Here is a 21125-nt window from a genome sequence, read left to right as displayed (position 1 = left end):
CTTTAAACCACTTCATGAGTTGGCTACCACCACACAGTGAGCCACTTAAATTTGGTGTCTCACTGTACGGATCAGTTTTCTGCACACCACCACAGACATAATTTTCTTCAAAATATCTGTAGTGACATGAATAACATTAGCCATTTTGTATGCTGAAGTTATACACAAACAGTAATGGTAGGCAATAATGGTGTAGCAATTTAAAACACTCTTCTCTTGATTAGTCTAATCCAGCCCTGCTGCCAACATTTTACTCTTGTATGGCAGATACAGCTTGAGATACTACACAGAATGCTTTATCAAGAGAAGTGCTGCTAAGTAGAGATGGGCACGAACCTAAATACGAACTAAAAAACCCCATGAACCAGCCCGGTTCAGGGTTCGCGAACCAGGGTTCGTGGAAGCTCGTTTCCACGAGTTTACACAAGCTGGACTACTGGTTCATTTGGTTTGTATTAAAGGGCCAGTTTAAATGGCCATTTCCCCGGGCCCAGCCCCAGCCCCTCACCCCCCTCCCAAGCCCCAGCCCCAAGCCCCTACTTACCTTCCCTCTGATGTTGGGGTGGTGGAGGCCTCCTCCGCTGCCCTGCAGGCCCGCGCAGCAGCAGAGGAGGCAGGCACACAGGGCAGCAGACGAAGCCAAAAACGGCCTTTCCGCCCCTCAAATGGCAGCTGCAGGTGTAGCTGCCATGGTCTGGAGCCATGGTCTGACTTCAGTGCCTATGTTCACTGAGGTTGACTTCCTAGTAAGCATGCATAGAATTACAGCCTTAGTTATAGGTTAATAATTTAAAGTAAGTCCTTCCACTTAATAGTACTGTGGACTGGGCTATGAAAATGCCATGAAATGCTATTACTATACGTTTTTTAATTTGTCACAGGACTACTGTGGTCAAATGGTGCCTTTAAGACTAAATAAGTTAATTACAGAATTAGCTTTTGTGTGTCAGAGCTTACATCATCAGATAACAACAACAACAATAATTGTGCTTTTATATTACTCTTCTAGACACAGATGTATTGTGGGTGAACAAGGTCAGTGATATTATTATCCTCACAATATAGCTGGGGAGCTGGGGCTGAGAGGAGCAGCTCACCCAAGGCAACCTGCTGAGCTCATGGCAATAGTGGGATGTGAACTTGAGTCACAAACATTTAAGTTGAAATAAATCTAGTGCTATTTGTTTTCATGTTTTACTTTGCTGCAATAGATTAACACATTTTTACCCTTTTGAAAAGATGCCTATGGGCTAGGATTTGTTTTAATAAACTACTGGCAAACCTAATAATCAAGATAAATAAAGATCTAGACTCATATTAAATTCTTCCAGGACAATATTGTTGGCAAAAAGTATTTAATGGTTTGGAACAGCAGACCCCTCCCCACAATAGTACTGGTAACACAGAATTGAGGATACAGACCCCCCCCCCCAAGAGAGAATTCACTAATCTTGTTGCAAGATAGTCCAGATTTCTATATTTCAGTGGAGGTAGAAAAGGTGAAGAGATCTTAAATCATGGCTGTTTCTTAAACCAATTTGGGGCCCCTCTAATCAGAAGAAAAAGCAAAATAGAATTTTTTGCACAAAATTATTGCTTGTATGTATTAAAAAATCTATGCCAAACCAAACCTACATGGTAATCTAAATTCTATGATCAACAGAACTGTGATATGTGAATTAACCATCTGCACATGTTTACTCGTCTTGCATAATTCTGCTTATGTTCCACCTCTTCCCCCAATAAAAATTTTATTCAGCACCACAATCCCTGTTTCTCCATTCTGAGATTCACCAGACTTTACCCATTATTTTTAGAACTCATCTTCTGGGGCCAGAAACTTGAAAGATTTTCCAGATCCACTTGAAGGAACATTCATTAATAATAATGTTAGTTCAAATTGGAAAGGTATTTTCCAGAAAGCAGCTTTTCTGGAAGTAGACAGGAGACATCAAGAAGAATCTGCTAACAGAGTGGTTTAGAGTCATTAGTTTTATGCCACAGATTTTGTGCCTCTAAGATGACTCTCCTAGCCTGTTAGCATTACCGAACCCCATCTTTGCAAATCTTCCATCGGGAAGTACCTTTAGCATATTCATTTCTGCCAACAAATAATCACAAATGTTTTCTTGAATTTATTCAAAATCCTTATATTATTTTCTTCTGCATATGCATGCTGCAGCCTTTTTATAGTTCTAATAGGGACATCAAAAATAATAACCTACTAGACTAATATTTTGGGTGAGTGCACACAAATATTATAACTATAGTTTAGTGTACAATATTTGGGAAATAAAAGCTTCTGCCTAGAAAATCATGATGGAATTTCTTTAAGAGTCCTACTACATGTATTCATGCAAAAAGGAAAAATATCTGACAGAGAACTAGTGCGGGAAGCCTTGCACAGCTAGACAATGCAGCTTTGTGGCTACAGAAAGCTTCTTTAGATCTTGCCCTCTTGACACCAGAAGTGAGTCAGAAATGAGAAGAATTTTGCCCTTTCACTTCAAAGTAGTCTCAACAAAGCTGTTTTTTTTAACTGCTCATGACATTTAAACACAGAAGTTGATATTTTATATTTAAACACAGAGTGACATTGTTGCACCGCGCCAAGAGCGCACCCTGAGAGGCCCATTCCCGCACTTTTCCCTCTTGTCAGCCAGGTGAGCGGGGGGGGGGGGGGGAGGCTGAGAGAGGGGGATTCCCTGCCCCACTGGGGGACCAGCAACACTACTGGAATTCTATCATATATAACACATGTATCTTACGCAGAGTAAAAACAGTCCTGCTGAATCAGACCATTGGTTCATTTAGTCCAGCATCCTGCCTCACACAGTGGCCAACCAGTTACTCTGTAAGGCCAACAACAGGGCATAGATGCTGAGCCCCACTCTTGACATTGCACTGGTATTCAGAGGTTTACTGCCTCAGTGCTGAGCTTCACTTTAGACACCCTAGTTAGTAGCCACTGATAGACTTAGCCTCCACGATTAATTTAATCCCCTTTTAAAGCTGTCTGGCAAGGATTTGCCTTGTGGTTAGTACTGGTCATCACAAAATTTATCCAGTCGAAAGACTTTTTCATGTTCTTGACATGCATAAAATGGTTCTCATTTTGGTCTAAATGCGCATTTCTAATGCTATATTTTGCAGTGCCTTCTGTGAGAGTGCATTGCCTGAGAAGTGCCCAGTTTGGGAACTTCAAATGGGCTCTTCAACCTGGCACACCTAGTTCTAGACTACAAGATTCCATCTGAAAAGCAAGGTCCCCTTAACAGGCCCTTCAGCTATTTATAGTGTTGTTATTTTTATATTTATGCAGTGCTGTTAGCAGTCAGACCCCTTCTCATGCTGAGAGAGCAGTTTATGGATATAAATATCATAAACTCCTTCTTTATATGCTGTAAGTCCAAGGAAGAGTGGATGCCAACAGGAGACTGAAAAACTACCAGAACATGAGTTAGAGGTGGTTGACTGGCTGACTCTCCATGCCCCAGAGAGATGCAGAGATAATGAGGCTTCCTGAGAAAACCCTGTCTAATCTCATCAACACCCTGCTATACTTCCTCCTCACTCACCTATCCTAATTAAAGCTATTCAGCAACCCTGGTAGATTTCCCATTTGGTGCTTACCAGGTCATCTAGCAATATTTTCACCTATAGTCTACCTCAGATAGAAACCATTAAACCTCTCCGAACTCCTTTGTCCACCTCTGGAGATTGCCATTAAGCCATTATTTTGGGGCAAAGACATCAGTTCTTCCCCAGGGAACATTGTGTCCTAAAACTAGGTTTCCTAGCCATGTACTCTGTGTTTGTGTTTTGGGACCCACCATACATTCCCAAATTTGTTTGGGCTTCTTCTCTTCTCCATGAAATGATAGTTGTTTTCTGCTGTCTTCATGGACCTCCATCTTCAAGACTGGTGTGTGGTTTTCTGTACATTTGCCCTTTTTATTTTCTCTTTAATAAAAAAAATCTTTCCGGTTGAACATCTGCCTGATTTATTTGAGAGTTCTTTAAGGGAATAATCCCCATAAATATTGGTGAAGATTCCTAGTAACCCCCTCTCACTTGTCTCCTTTAATGCTAATTCCCCCAACTAATTAAGGAGACCTCCTATTTGGGCAATAGTGCTGTTAATGTGTATCATGGCTTACAGAGTACAAGATAATAAGTCCCTGCCTCAAGGAACTTGCAACCTTAAAAACTTCCTTAAGGGAGGCATCAGAGGCAAGGAAAAAACTGGAGATGGGGATAGAACGTTGATCTATCTGATACATTTTTGTCTTTCCTCCAAGAAACTTGGGGCAGCATACATGGTTTCCCCTCTTCTATTCTATATGTACTATGACCCTGTAAGAGAATTTAGGCTGAGGGAGAATGAAGCTTCATGAATAAACAGGGTCCTAATCCGGCACTTTAACCTTTCATTCCAGTTACACAGTCTTGTGCTTAGTTTCAGTAGAGGGAAGAAACTAACGGGCTGTCAGTCTAAGACAACTGATCTACACAAAAAGACAGAGAACAATGGAAAGCCATGACTGAAAAATGTTTTAACATTCTGCAATTATATACTGTACGATTATAGATGTGCTACTTTTGTGGCTCTTTCTTCAAGCTACTCTGCCTCAACAATCAGTCTCAGTGGTGCACATATGTCATTCTTTGGGAACAGCCTATCTGCAGAACTCTCTCTAATATCCAGGAACCATAAAAAGCATTCAATTTATGCAGAATATGACAAACCTAGTATAAAAAAAGACCATAAAGCATAGGGGTGTATACTTGCAAATATAAAGCATGAAAATCTAGATAATTTTCTTTATCTCAAAAGAATTCTTGAGATGCACAATCATTAACACATGTGTGCTTGCCTTTGGCTAAGGCCAGGTGGTATTAGAGGAAATTGGGAATATGGAAAGAAAACAGATGAAATGGGAAAAAATGAATAATCAGGGAGTTCACAGAGAAAGACAGTGTAGTTTTTTAATTAAATACTGCACTCAAATCATATTTAGCAACCTTCCTTTCTCCCTTCATTTACATTCCTCTAGCCATCTGGGAAATGAACTTTCCTTTTGTTTGGATAATGACATATACAAAGCTATTTGCTACTCTGAAAAAAACAGCTACAAATGAAAAAGAGGAGGAGAAATCCTGGCTTGCATTTTCTGGGAACACTGTGTCTCAGCCTAACTAACAGGGATTAATAATAAAAGACTTCACATTTTATATGGCAATTGTGGTTGCTCTCAGTACATAATCGTTGCATGTATTGCATGCTGAAAACATGTTAGATGTGAACAACAGATGCTAGTCCTTAAACATCCACATATATGTATTGAGTTCTAGACTCAACTGGATTGCCAGAGAGTATCGCACTGGTGCTTAAGAAAATGCAGTAGTTAGCCCCACTTTGGGAAGAGAACATGAGTATACATGCAGCAAACTTCTGTGTGAAGTGCTGAGTAGCTATCAGTCTCTGAGTTTCTCTACACAAGACATCTGACATGTGAAGAACGCATGTCGGGAGATGCAATATTAGCCGGGAAGGGTAGCTTAAAAAGACAGAGCCAGTGGAAGGGCAAAGGTTTTGCTATATACTGAAGATGTATGAAGGGGCTATAAAATGCCATAAGGGGTCTGTCAATATGTCCCATTAGAAAAAGTTGGAATCCCCTCTTGCAGAAGGTCAGAATGAGGAGACAGGAATAAGAATTGGTTCAGAGACACTGAGTTATGTTGAGATTTGCTTGGGACACCGATGCCTCCTTTTTTTAAAAGAGCACATCTGACCGCTGAATGCACAACCAGTAAACATGTCACAATTTCTCTATTTCAAAGTCACTTTCTACAAATCACACAGCAAACAAGACAGTGGTCAATCAGCTCCTGACTGTATTTTGTTCCCGTGAGATTGAATAGAAGGGAAAAGAAAACTCTTAACATTTATATGTTATTTCCTATTCATATTTTGATGGGGCATTGCATTCACTATACAGTCGTTACCTGTATCCTCAGATGGCAGTTGAGGCCGTATTTCCTGTTCTTCTATGTCAAAAGTGGGAACTTCTGGTGGCGGTTGTATCACAGGAGGTGCAGCCTTTACGGGAGTTGTAGATTCTGGTGTTTCAAATGCTTCTTCAGAATCTGAACTCCTGAGCAAACACAAAAAAAGGACTACTTAAAAAATAAAGGACACAGGCAGGCAGACCAAATAAACAGTAACAGTAAATGCAGAGCGTTCCTATTTGAGGAGGCCAGGCATTTAAATTTTTTTTTTAAAAAAGAATGACTGCAAAGCTTCTTTTACAGCATGATTTCTGGAGCAGAATATCATGTTCAAATGTTCACTCAGACAAAACCTTGACACACCTTAAGATTTTAAGGCATCAAAAAAGCAAACGTGCACTTGGGGGGGGGGAGCTGATGCAGCCTGAAGAGCCTGCCTGTTTAACATAAAGGAGGCTTCAAGCACAGACAAACTAAAACAATGTCAAAGGGACATTTCAATGAGTGGCTGGAATTTTTCCATAGCACAACTGTAAACAAACTAAATAAAGGAATTCTTAGGAGTTTCACATCACTCTCTCCTAAGTTAAAAGTCAAGCAATCTACCTTGACATGCAGCTGAGTGCAAAATAAGAAAACACACACACTATGAGCAAAGATGGATGCTTCCCAGCCCTTCAGACTTGGATGCCATTTAGGGAGAAGAGGCAGCTGCATTTTCCACTCAACTATTTTGCCCAACACTGAGGAAGGGAATTCTGACTCTTGAAAGCTCATATCCTGGAAATCTAGTTGGTCTTTAAGATGCTACTGGACCCAAATCTTGTTCTTCTACTACAGACCAACATGGCTACCCATGTGAAACTATGCTCTTTTTTATTTCTGGCCAATACGCAAGTTCTATACATTTATCGTTTAATGGGTCAATGCATTACTATTAGGTAAAGGTAAAGGTAGTCCCCTGTGCAAGCACCAAGTCATTACTGACCCGGGGGGGACATTGCACCACGATGTTTTCTTGGCAGACTTTTTACGGGGTGGTTTGCCATTGCCTTCCCTAGTCATCTACACTTTACCCCCAGGAAACTGGGTACTCATTTTACCAACCTCGGAGGGATAGAAGGCTGAGTCAACCTTGAGCTGGCTACCTGAACCCAGCTTCCACCAGGATCGAACTCAGGTCGTGAGCAGAGCTTGGGCTGCAGTACTGCAGTTTACCACTCTGCGCCACGGGGCTCTTTCTATTAGGTATTAATGCCAAATATAAACAATCTTTTTGGTTTTTAAAGTGGAAGTGCCTGGTTGCAGTTTAGTGTAATGCCTTCCAGCCTGTCCAATGCTCCACTGGCAGCAAAAGGGGTTACAGCGGCATGAGATCCTTGACCAAGAAGCAACACAAGCCCTACCTCCCACCCCAGCTTTTGTCCAGGCACAAAAGATGCCATTCTTTATGGCAGGTAGCTAGCATCATTGTTTAATGGGTGAAGGCATTATTGTTAGGTATTTTTGTCAAATATAAAGAATCGTTTTGGTTTTTTAAGTGGGGAGGGGTGCTTGTTTGCACTTTAGTTAAGTTATTGCTGTAGCTATATAGTTTAAATGATAATAAATGAGTTCAACATACATTGTTTTTATCCACAGGTTAAACCTGCTATTTTTCCAAATAAAATCTTTGGCCTTTCTGAATCTGGTCTGTCCCTGCTCCTGAAATTCCCTGCCCTCTCCCACTCTTAAATGGCACCCCTACTCCTTGTTGGAATTCTTTGCTTTGCAGTGCTAATTTGTATTTTGAATACAAGAGTTATGTACATTGTACAGTTTACCAGGAACACACTTCCACCATATACATTATCCCACATACTTATTTTTTTTAAAAAAATAAGAAACCAGAAGGAACATGATGAAAGCAAGCACAAATTAACAATAGTATGAACAATGGAGCTGACAGTAAAAAATAATACAAGCTAGAACTAAGACATCTATCAAAACAATAATATGCAGGATTAAGAGGAGGGGAAGAGGAAGACCAAATATCTGCAAAGTAGTAGTAAAAACATAAAAGACTACCATTCGAGTATGTGTTCTTTCTAAAATACAAATTTGAGGTTTGTTTTCTTCAACACAAAACAGAAATTAAACACTACGGTAAAAAATAAAAAAATAAAATCCAAGCAAATAATATAAACAATACAATTGCCTTGAAAATTACTTAGCAAGCATTTTAGTTGGTCAAATGGCAGCTTTTCCTTCTGGTCTTTGATAAAATGAGTTGAATGGTGTGACAGTTTCCTGAATGACAGGACTGACTTGCCTATTTCCAGTGATTCGCTGCATGGCTAGGAGACTGTAGTCTCCGCTGCTTCTCACAGCTGTCCACATCCAGCGCGCCCACTGCATGGGGGACAAAATTTGCCATGAAGTGAAAGCCATTTCCTCCTGAGGAAACACTCTGAAGCTGTCCAGACACAGTCGAGAATATGAAGGGCTTCCCTCAGTTCACCAAACTCAAAAGGAAAAACACAGGTCCTTGCAAGTAACAAATGACTGGATAGTTAAGGAAGGATTTTTCTTAATCACTGAAGTGCAGAGTTTTGGATTTGCATTCCCTGCTACACTGGTTTTAATCTCTTTCTCCGTGAGAAGCCTGTGCTGAAAAGACCTCAGTGTTGCTCCTGACAGCTCAAGTGGTTTGATGGGCTGGATTCCCTTCTGTTGTCCCTGCAGAATGCCAATGAGGTTTTAGTCTTCCTAGCTTAGTTGTCAGATAACATGCAGCTGCCTGGAACCTGCCATCCTCTTCAGAACTGTTTGCCTGTCACTACACCTGTGCAAAGCCAAAGGACTTCTAGTAAATAACATTCCCTGTTTCCCAGCTTGAGGGGGGCAAGACTGCTGTGAATTAAAGTTACCTCCTGCCTGAAAAACAAAAAGCTTCAACTGAAATGCTCCAGATGCCTATTATTTCTGCTTCCTAAAACAGGTTCTTTGTTTCCAGGATCAATCGGTGTTCATGTAGTATGCAAAGCCATAGGTTCTCATTTTTATTGTTATTTTTCCTTCTAACCTGTGCCCATCCCCCCTTCCCTTTACCAATATAGTAAGAATCTGAATTGGTGCAGACAAAGAGCTTCTGTAGAAGAAATAAAATAAAGGCACTAGACCAAACAAAGAACTCTTGCTGGGACATTTTAACCCTATGAAAATCGCGAGTGAAAACTATGTGGTTTATGCCTTGATTGCATCCCTCTCCCCTTTAGTAAAACTTGACTTGGTTGACTTCGATAAAGATGGTTTTTAAAATAAAAGCACTTCATTCCAAAAAGTATACCCTTTGCAAGGTTTCTTTATCTCACGCAGCAGTAAGCATGCAACTACCACTCTATTGACATGTTCTGAGAAGTCCAGTTTCTAGCACAGGAATCCATACAACATACATAAATGAATACCACACATTTGTTGCATGTACACATGACAGCAGGATCCAAAAGGATACATACAGAGCACAGCCTGTGTACATGAGCGTTTTTCAAATCTCACTTGTGATAGCGAGGGGCCCACAAGGTCAATGGACACGATTCTATGAGGCTCAGGGATCTGTTGCCAAAGGGAAAAACAACAACAATTGCCTCCCTACTTGACACAGGCAGGATATACTCCTTTCTTTATATCCCACACTTGTTTTCAGGTACACATCTTTATTTCATGGGAACAACTTGGAATGCAAAGTGAAGTTGTAGACAAACAACAACAATGCCAGTCTTTCCTTCTGTGCTTATATTGTATAGATAGGTTATGTTACTGTGCCAGTATACAATGCTAAAATTACAGTAACTGCATACATGAAATATGTTTTTATGGAGAGAGTGTATAGGCAGTAAAGAAAATATGTTGTACAGAAATTTTTCATCTTTAGGAAAAACTGAAGGAAAATAAATTGCTTTACTGTACTTCCCCATCCCTGGCGTTTAAGATGCTCTTGCTTCCTGCACAGCAGAAATATTTTCACTAACATACCCCCTATACATAGGAGAAAAGTTTAACGAGGACTCTTAAATATCTAAATAAGGGGATAAACCAATAATAACAACAATGTTTTTACCATGTTGCTGGATTAGTAGTGTGGCTAACCCATAAGTACAAAAAGCAGTGATTCCCAAAAGGAGGAATAAAATTGTATCCTCACCCCCACGAATAAAGCTTAGTGATCAGTATGGGTGCCCATTTTCTGACGCATTGCTCACACAAAAAATTCCAGTTTGGGGCAGAGGGGGTATCACAGGGTACTTCCCTATAGTGAAAGAGATGGGCCGAGGTATTTAAAGAACTTTATAAATTACAACTGCCACATATTTTGTCTTGAACAGGGCTTTTTTTCTGGGAAAAGAGGTGGTGGAACTCAGTGGGTTGCCCTCGGAAAAAATGGTCACATGGCTGGTGGCCCCGCCCCCTGATCTCCAGACAGAGGGGAGTTTAGATTGCCCTCCGTGCCGCTCGGCGGCACAGAGGGCAATCTAAACTCCCCTCTGTCTGGAGATCAGGGGGCGGGGCCACCAGTCATGTGACCATTTTCAAGAGGTTCCGGAACGCCGTTCTCCCACGTTCCCCCAGAAAAAAAGCCCTGGTCTTGAACCAGTTAGAGGGCTTAACCTGGGATGAGAAACTTGCAAAAAGTAGATCCCAGGCAACAATGTATACGTAATACACAAAGTAAGGCAATAAAGTGACGTTTTATCAACAGTGTGAAAATGTATCCAGTTTTTCAAGCAAATCATATAACAATAAATACAGTGAATACGAAAGAATTACAAGTATCAATGTTCTACAGCATCTATAAATTCATCCAAGTGGTGGAAAAATCATTTAAGTTCATTGACAATGGTACAACAGCATTCCTAACAATAAATAATGAAGAAGCTCCTGGAAAAAGTGAAGCAGCCAAGCAGCCAATGCCCACTATTTTCTCACCAACAAATAGTACGACTAGGCTTGCCATCCCTCCACCTAGGACAGGGGAACCCCCATCCACCTGGCCAGCAGGAGGGAAAGAAGCAAGTGCATGTGCTCCAGCACTCCCCCATTGCACCAGAAAATGATGGATTTTTCCAGCATGATGGGGGAGCTGCAGGTTGCACTGAAGCCCAGTTTAGTAAAAATCATCCATTTGGAGATAAATACCATGCTGCTCCCCCCCCTGCCCCTGCTTTGGCTCCTGGCATGATAGCAAAGATGTAGCTGTCATTACATCCAGGAGAACTGGTCTCCTGGCATGATAGCTGCTGGTAATATAGGGAACATAATGTGTCATGGAAACTGCAGCAGTGTCCAGGTTAGGTTCCCATTTCAAGCAAGTACCAGTAACATGATTGTTTCAGATGTCAGACTAAGGGGGGAAATCCTCTTGGAGGGGATTCTGCACTAACTTTGGTGAAATGTACAGATGTTGCACAAGAGCATGACAATTCATTCAGTGAGGTTTGTGGCGGAGAACTTCCTGCTGTGTGCTCAGATTTTTGCCTCAGGAGGCTACAAAGTCTTTGTGGCAACAGTTCCACAGTCATCCTCAGTGAGTCATCATGTCTACCTGGCCACAGAAGTAAGTTACATGAGATCTCTTTGCAGATGACAAAATGACCATATTAAATTTAGAAAAGAGCGAGTTCTAAAGCAACCATACCATATAAGGTTGCCTGCTCTGGCTTGGAAAGTACCTGGAAATTTGGAAGCAGTGGCTGGAAAGTTGAAGATTGAGGAAGGGGAGAAGCTCCGCAGAGATGCGATGCCATAGAGTCTGCCTTCTGTAGCTGTCATTCCATCCAGGAGAACTGGTCTCTTGGTCTGGAGATGAGCTGTAATTCCATGAGAACTCCAGACCCCATGTGGAGACTGATAACCCTAATAACATATTCTCTCTTGGATTGTACTCAGTCAGAGATTTAGTAACTCCTTGATTAGAGATGGGCACGATCCACATTACAATCGGAAAAAACCCACAATAATGGCAATCGCGCGATCGTGACCTGGCTGATCGTTATCATTCACGACCAACGATCCAGCGATTGGGAGGGGCCTGGATCGGGGTGATCGGGCTGGATCGGGGATCCAGACACTCAGGCGCCAGCAATCTATTCCCCTGGCAACGGAGCCAGGGGAATGCCTGAGCTGTGTTTGCCCTCCTGTCGCCCTGGAAACCCGAATGGAAGCCCACCTTTCCTTGATCAGCAGGGCTTCCTTCCAACCATGGAGCAGCAAAGCAGTCACCAGTTGGGAGAAGACACCCAGGGGAGGGAGGGGGAAGGGGATGTTCTGTAGCCATGGGCACTCCAATCTCATCCCTGCAAACCCTGATAGGCAGCTCTGACGGCCAAACACAGACGGCCAAACACAAACACAGATGCCGCCGGCATCACCCACTGTTCCTGTATCGCTGGGAACAGTGGGGCGCTTTTGCCTCCACAATCCACAATCCATGATCCATGGATCGGGAAAGGGAGATGCTTGGTGCGGGTCGTTAAATCGTGATAGTTGCCGGCGCCGATCCACGATCAGCTTGATCGTTAATTTTTTTTGGATCATGCCCATCTCTATCCTTGATCATCTTAGACTAATAACTATAGAGGTGCTTTTCTCAATTAATATTTGTATATTCTAGCCTACAACCAGTTTATTTATAACTCTGTAGGAAAAGCAGCTAGAAATTCCAGCAATATTCTTCCACCATTATTCAAGACTAGCAACAGAGCTCATTATAAAAATAAACACAACAGACTGTAGCAGCGGGGCCAAGGCATGGAGGGGGCAGGAAGGCCGTGCCAGGGGGACTCCCCCATACTGCACCTTAGTCAGCTCCAGCGCCACAGCGCTGTGTTGCACATCCCCATCAGCTCTTTAGGCAGGCCTCTGAAGGGCTGCGGAGCCGGCAGGGAAGTGCAGCAGCCCCACAGCTGCTGTGGAGACAGCAGGAAGACTGTGCGCCCCCCCCCCGCTGCGCCTCCCCGTTGGCTCCATGGGTAGGCCTCTAAGGGGTCATGGAGATGGCAGGGAGGTGCAGCGTGGCTCTCCTGTGGTGTGCCTCCCTGCAAACTCCACAGCCCCTCAGAGGCCTGCCACTGACAACTCTCCTTTTATCCTGGCCCAGGCACACCACAGGGTCCTCAGTGCGCCTGTGCCAGGATAAGAGGTGAGTTATCAGGAATATGGCTCACCTTTTATATTTAAGGATATTATGAGCAGCATCAGTGCTAGGTAATGGAATTTTTCACAGAAAAGATCGATCCACAAAATAGGAGTAAAGGCCAGGTGAGATTTTAGCATCCATTCCGACAGTTACAAACAAAGTCAGTGTACACATATAGCATACACATCCATGGATATAAAAGACTGGTTCTCAAAAATTTTGGTTTCTAGTTGAAAACTGGACAGCTTCAGAATTAATTGAAGAATCTGGTCCTGGTTATATTCTTACTTTTGGACACTGATCCTTATGTTTCCAACAGAGTGGCTTTATTTGCATTAGCGGCAATGAAGATTAGACTGAGCGTAGGCCTCACTGTAAGCTATTGATTTTACTGTCTATTTTCATCCAATTGTTATAAAGTGCAGTGTCTTTGTTCTATTGTTTTTACTGTATGAATTGTTATGGCTTATGTCTAAGACAATAAACATTGCCACAGTATTTTACAGGCAGTTTGGTGTAGCAGCTGGAGTGTAAAACTAGGATCTGGGAAACCCAGGTACAAATTCCCATCCAGCCATGAAAGGTCGCTGCACGACATTGGACCAGTTACACAATCCTAGCGTAGCTCACAGGGTTGTCTTGAGGAGAAGAGAACGATGAAATCTGCTTTGGGTTTCCACTGGAGAAAATGTCGGAGTATAAAATGAAATATAACAAAAAAATTGAAAAAAATCTTTTCCTTCAATACATATCACATATTCCTTTTGCAACAACACCAACTAAATCATCTATCCGTAACTCCACACTGGACCTTTTCATATGTTACTTTCTGGCTCTATAGCTGTTTCCCATTAATAAGCACTGCACCTTATATGGTGCTGTGGGAACGGAATTGTACTAGTAAATATTAAAACACTGAAATCTTATTTGTAAGAGAGCAGAGTAATTCTTCCATGAAAATTAGTAGGTATCTTCTCCTGCCTCCTGTTAGACACCTAGACTTAAAGCACAAGAGCACCCCGGCCAGGAGGGCAATCCCGTACATTGGACCCACTGAAGCTTGCAGAGTTAACAGAAAAGAATGACAATGAAAGAGTATGTGTGCCTTCAAAGAATAGAACACAACTCTCAGAAATGGATTCATGGCTATATTCTTCTATAAAGAATTGAGACCCCACCAAGTATATATCAAATGCTAGAATTCCTCAGGTAAGAGGAAGCACCAACTTTGCATAACAAGGTTTTAGGTTCAATCTTTGGTTTCTCCTATTAAAGAATCACAAGCCACAGTCATAAGAAAGAACTTCTCCCTGAAGCCATAGAAAACTACTGTCAGTCAGAGTAGACAATATTGAGCTAGATGAATCAATAGTATGACATGGGATAAGCTAATATTACATATTCAGATTTCTCAGTTTTTCTCCTGTGGTGAATATATTTGACCTCACAGCTATCACACAACTACATGAAATATCATATATTTGGTCACAAGGTATTTTTTTGCATGGTCCAAACCTATCCAAGACGTGTCCATTGCACCATCAGAGGCATTCTATAATGATTAGTTGTGACCTATTGAGAATACTAATCTGCTGAAACATGAAGAACTCTGATTCATGTAAAGACCAGACTAGATGACCTATTTATATGATTATTTGGGTCAATGAAGCCAATAAAATTGGGTCATTGGCCAAGGAAATTAGGATAAATTCTTTGTCTTTGGACTACAGGAAAATAATCAAAAAGTGCAATGTTCAGAAGCTAGTGGGAGAACTTTTCATTCTCTTGGGACGCTCTGCTGCTGACCTCATTGTTCTTCAACAAAAGAACTTCAAAGGGAGAGTTCAGGGTAAAATTGCCGAATTAGAATTTGTCATACAATTCAATTAGGGCTCAATTAGAATGAAGGGTTCTACTCATTATAGGTGTTAAATTAACTTTGCAATTTTAGCAAGGTTGTCATCTGTTACTACTGTTGTGAAGGATAACAATTATCTTGTAGACATTTAAAATTTTCATAGAAATATTGTGGACAAAAAAAAAAAGGATGGTATTTCTAAACCAGGCTGCAAAGTGAAAAAATAAAACTTCCTTTGTCTCAACATGGCATGAAGGCAATGCATGCAAGCTTCATAACTTAGTTTTTATGAGTACTTTTTAGGTCTTTGCAAAGCATCTAAAATGGTATCAGCCACATGTTTAATAAAGTACTCTAAACAACCAGATGATGTATGTTTCACACAAGCATCCAGCAAAAAGAGGCAGACTGATGACAGATAAATCAATATTGCACAAAAAAGCTTGCTTCTTGAAAAACCAAGCAAGGATACTTACGATAATAAGAGGATTCTATTCTTTATGCTAACTAAATTAACTAGTTTTTTGCCTAGTAACATAACTGAGGACAGATGGACAAAACAGAAATACTTCTTGGGAATTCCTGGTTGCCAAAAAATGTGTGACAGGTGCAAGCCTGTCATATATATCATGGCCCACAGGACACTGGTTCATCACAGAAAGCATTTTGGAAACATACAGACAATGAGTTATGAAACTAAATTATGAGGTAGTGTCTCTTAACTTACATTATAATACATCTACTTTGCATCCCTGTAGTGCACTAAACTGTCTATAGTGACAGCAGGACAGTATTAGTCTATAATTTAAACCTCTGCTTATTGGATTCCTTTGTCAAGCATATAGCAAAAAAGGAAGACATTTATAATGCTCCCAGTAGAATTCAAATAACTGCATTAAAGCTGGCCATTCTTACTATTATCAAAAGACATAAATGATAAATATGATTTTTTGCGGCTTTGGTCCCAACCTTCAAACTATTTGTTTTAAAAACTGCAATACATAAATAAAAAGTTGGTTATCAGAACAGCTAAAATGTTGAACTGGTTTTTATCATTGAGAGAGATGATCTCAGATTATGGCTAAATTGTCTCAAGTAGGATAAGTAAATATACAGTTGTCATTTTCAGGGGTAACCACATATATAAGCACATAGCTACATTCCTTATCTCCAGTAGAATCAGAAGTAGACCACTAGTATACACTTGGCAATTTAATCACAAATATTATGTTGGAGAATATATTACTAGTTTTTATCCTTTATAATGGACAAAAGAGTTCAACCTTAATCTGATCCTTGTAAACTGAGGGGTCAGTAATATATCAGGTACCATTTAAAGACATTTGATTAAACTCATTCCCTTTCTTGCCACAAGGAGTAGTTTGGGTACCTAGCTTAGTAGCCACTCTCAATCAGAAGACAGTGAGATACATGCTTGTCTCAAGAATCCATTTACCCAATAGGTCCTTTGGGGCATATTTTTTCCTATTAACTATTAATGGACTGCTATCAAACCCTTGTAAGACTTTTTGGGGGAAAGATCATCTATCCTATGATTAAATCAACCATCACAAACCCATGCTGTGCGGAGACAGAGCTGCAGCCAAGAACAATGTCTAGACAATGATGGTAACAACAACAACAAAGGAAATGCCTCAGCAGCTTGATGGCAAAGTTAAGAGTTTTTCTGCTATAATCAATGCAGGTATAATTTCACTGCCTTAGATTAATTTACTAATAATATTCTGGCATATAGAAGAGTCAAGAATAAAGATTTTACATAACTAGGCATTTTGAAACCAAGGGGCGGGGAATATTTTTTTTTCAGGAAAAATGTAAATGTTGGGGAAATTTAAAATATTTTCTTTTCAAGCTGAAACTTCTTTTACTGCTTTAAAATGCATCATTTACAACTTACAAAACTGCACCACTTGGTATATTTATTAATTTAAAAGTATGTCTACAGGATATATAAGTAACTGTATACAGCAGCCTCTGGCTGAGTAAAATCCTTGCCGTATCAAGCATTTCACTTATTTCAAAACCAAATACATTTCAAAAGATATATTTTTAAAGTGCTAACCCAGATTTCCAATTTTTCCATTGGAAAGACCAAAAAATGCCTTGCAGGGAGAAGAAAACCTTGTTCTGGATGACTCTGGTCAGCCCTGATTCAGATATAGGCATGCACTTAAGAAGCCGTGAGCATCTAGTCAGCTTTCATATATCAAATAATTTAATTCCTGGCAAGAGGTATAGCAGAGACAACATCTTAGGTTCATTACTGGGTATAGTACACAAGTAATACTTTCATAAAATTCCTGCTTCCATTCTAAGCCTATTACATGATTATTTAGCATTCTTAATATAAACTCAGTCAACAGAAAGACATACCATCCATTATAACAACTACAAAGAGAGCACTTATATGAGTCTAAAAAAGTATCTTACCCAAAGATAAAGTCACATGCAAGGAGTCCCTTCTAAGAAGAAGCTCCCAATCAATTCAACTTGTCATATTTATAGGGTTTCAGAACCATCTCCTAACAATAGCGGTCTGTCCAGCTTCAAAGGGGCGCACATTCTTGGCTAGCTTACTAACTTATAACTTCCAACACCAGACAAGGTTACCTGTATTTCAAACGTCTTCTTAAAATATATACAAATAGTTTCATTCTTGCTAACTCTTATCTTAACAAAGGCTATGTAAAATTAGTGATTGCAAGTTTCTCATACTTATATATTTTGCCCCTCCATCAGTACATCCATTCTTGAATTCTATCTCTAATATCTGTGAAATTAGACATTCCTGCTATACTCTCTCCACCTGGTCCTTAGTACATTGTGTATATATTGATATGAGGATCTTCTAGGGTTGCCAACCTCCAGGTGGTGGCTGGAGATCTCCTGGAATTACAATTGATCTCTAGATGACAAAGATCAGTTCCCCTGGAGAAAATGGCTGCTTGGAAGGGTGCACTCTATGGCATTATACTCCACTGGGGTCTCTTACCTCCCCAAATCCACCCTCTCCAGGCTCCACTCCCAAAATATCTAGGAATTTCCCAACCCGTACCTGGCAACCCTAGGCTCTTCTAATCTACACATGGCCATACAAAAGTGTTACTCTATGGTTTCATGGACAATAAATCTCTCCAAGATCATTCTGTTCTAGGCCTCTAGATTCCCTTTGTGGCTTGTCTAGTTATGGGACTGAGTTTCTATGTGCAAAGGCATCTTCTATGGTTTTCTTAAGTCATATCTACCAACTGTTCTCCTATAGTTCTAGATATTACTTCATTTTCCACCCTTGATTTTTCTGGTTCTTCTTCAGGCCTTCACATTTCTAGTCAGGTATCTTCTTTACCCTGTAGTTATTCATTGCAAATTGCTAAATTTATTTATTTATATAACCCCTTGGTTGCAAACACTGTAGTGTGACATGGTATTTTTCTGTGCTTAGTTTTTAAATCTTAAATCTGTACAATACAGAGGCAGTTTAGCTAATGTAAGAATACCTTTACTATCAGATTTTATGGGCACCTGAATCCTAAAAAGGCAATTTAGATATTCCGTGTTGGGAAGTTGTCAGTAAAAGCATCTTGTGTTTATAGAAAAGATGGCAGAACTTTATGGCATTTTTATTACATTAACATAGTGAAGATGGCGCTGTCAAACCGTTTGCTGAGATGCATAGTTCCATCACAGACAGGAAGTAAGACTGTTTATAGCATCCTTCTTATAAATTTAATTGCCAAAATGCAGCTGTGGGTGATTTTTCAGGAAACAATTTCAATATAATTTAATCTGGTCAGTGGACTTCCTTGCCTTCAATAAAATACAACATTTAACAGTGCTCTGTAGAATTCTCCACCTATATTTTCTTAGGAGCCTGACTGAACAATTTGAATCAAAACCTCATATCCATTAAGCTTCCCACATTCAGGAATCACTATATTTGTACAAAAGATCTTGCAAAACATATCAGAGAAAATAAACAGCTAAGTACAATTAACTTTCCAACAGCCTTTAATTTTTTAGGTGCCATTTATCTTTGTACTTTAAACCTTCCATTTCCATTTCAGAAACTTTCTTTTAGAGGAACAGGTAAGATTATCACAAGGAGACTAAATAACACAACATTTTCACTTCTCCTTCCTTGTTTCTTTGGTCTTTTTTCCCAGGAATACTTTTTATTAATAAGTTTAAAAGTCCAATAAAAAAGAAAGTAAAAAAATACAAAAAGAGAAAAAGAGCAAAAATTTAAAAATAACAAAGAAAAATAATACATATTTCATTTTCCATTTTTCTCTACAACCCCTATCATATTTTAACAAACATTATACATCTTCTTAGAAATCAAAACTACAAACCATCAATTCATTATTCCTCATCACATGCAGAAAGTCAATAAGGGGCTTCCAGTTAACCATAAAGGTAGACAATGTTTTATCTCTGATCAGAGTTGTAAGTTTAGCCATCTCTACTAACTCCATCATTTTCACAATCCAGTCCTTGATTGAAGGCAATACTATACTTTTGCATTTTTGTGCATATAAAAGCCTAGCTGCCATGGTCATATATAGAAATAAGATACCATGTTTATTTTTCAACTGTTCATTAGTCCCAACAAAAAGGCTTCTGATTTAAATTGTATATTGATCTTCAACATTTTTTGTATTGTCATATGAATTTGTGACCCCTTGTTTCTTTGGTCTGATGAAAAAATAATCAAACCTTCATCAGGAAGAAACCTGGGATTAAGAAATGTACGTAGTTCCACTCCCCCTAACTGTGTATTACATGTTAATTAATCCTGAAGAATCCTGTCAAAATTACTAACCAACAGTAGAAGAGCCCTACTTCATCTACTATCATACAAGACCCACCTTTTTAGAATCTTAATTTTAAGTATTTCAGGTAATTACTTAAGTGCAAGAACCACAGATACATTTTTCACCATATTTTTGAGTAAAGAAGTAATCACTAAACAATAAATCACACCTTTTAAGGTCCCATTCTCCCCCTATATTGATAGGCAGTTCTTCTATTTGTTAGAAAGTTATCAGGTGTTGTTGATTCCAAGTCAGGCCTTTTTCAGACTAGTTTCTAACTTCCTCTTTGACTTTCTGAAATCATAAGCATAGTGGGGTTATTTTTTTGCTCTAGCAACAATATTCCCACTTCTAGATGCCATGCAACCATGGTTTTTTTTTTACTGCCCTTATTTTCCATGAAGTACTTAATTCCTTTAACATTCTTTCGAATTTTGTACTTTCACCCAGTCTTGCCATTTAGGTCTTTTGAACTTGTGAGCCTCAGCTTAACTCTCTGGCTCCATCTAAAATACCATCACTACAGGGCACCCCATGAACTTTACAGGGTATGCCCCTGGATCAATTTGTATTCAGTTTTGTATTAAATCCTGCAAACATTTTTAACCTTTCAAAGATCCATTTGAAAACCCTAAGTATACATAATACAGAACAATAATCCAGCTTTATATTTATTCATTTAACAGTCTCCATGTATTTTATATCAGCAGTACTGAATCAACCTCTAAACCCCTATTCAGTTGTCTCACCATTCTGATGTATGTTTATGCATATTTTCCATTTGTATTTCGAATATAAACTTCTCAAATGCTCCAATGAATATGCCTTGATCTTGTAATTCTGTAATAAATTAAGTTTCTAGGAACAAGGAGATGGACAAACTCATTTTCATATCTTCTTCTTTGACACTTGTAGGATAATGACTGTTTTTGCTACAGAGACCAAAAGGAAATCCTGTTTAAAACTGTGAGTCTTGGGAAGTAAGTTAGCATAGAAGGGTGTAGCTTTTATCTGCTCTTACAAATGCCTGCAAAACTGAATTATCTTTGCCATGGAAGTGGTCATGCAATTTGTTTATTAGAGATAAGCAAGAAGTATATAAAAAGGTCTCTTTTCTGGCTGTCAGTTCCACCCACCCCTCTTACACCTGCATTTTTCCTGCAGTAAGAAACAGATTAATATCATGTGGCTATTTTACAGCTTACACTGGAAAGCAAAAGCTGCAGGGCTTGCAGTTTTCCAT

General features: G+C 39.7%; 1 protein-coding gene across 8 annotated transcripts in view; it reads right to left on the bottom strand.

Moving 5' to 3' along the window:
• TACC2 (transforming acidic coiled-coil containing protein 2) overlaps positions 1–21125 on the bottom strand; it is a 190057-nt gene that overhangs the window by 57935 nt on the left and 110997 nt on the right. For 7 of the 8 annotated variants that reach the window (XM_054982166.1, XM_054982163.1, XM_054982159.1 and 4 more), the window contains one exon: positions 6013–6161. In XM_054982166.1, the coding sequence (XP_054838141.1) occupies positions 6013–6161 (149 nt within the window). Of the gene's footprint in view, positions 1–6012; positions 6162–20631; positions 20701–21125 lie in introns of those variants that run through there. The other variant, XM_054982167.1, reaches the window with a different exon arrangement.

The sequence above is a fragment of the Eublepharis macularius genome, chromosome 6 (assembly GCF_028583425.1).
Source record: "Eublepharis macularius isolate TG4126 chromosome 6, MPM_Emac_v1.0, whole genome shotgun sequence".
Classification (NCBI taxonomy): domain Eukaryota; kingdom Metazoa; phylum Chordata; class Lepidosauria; order Squamata; family Eublepharidae; genus Eublepharis; species Eublepharis macularius.
The sequence above is the reverse complement of the archived record's forward strand: the minus strand, read 5'-3'. Positions and strand labels throughout refer to the sequence as shown.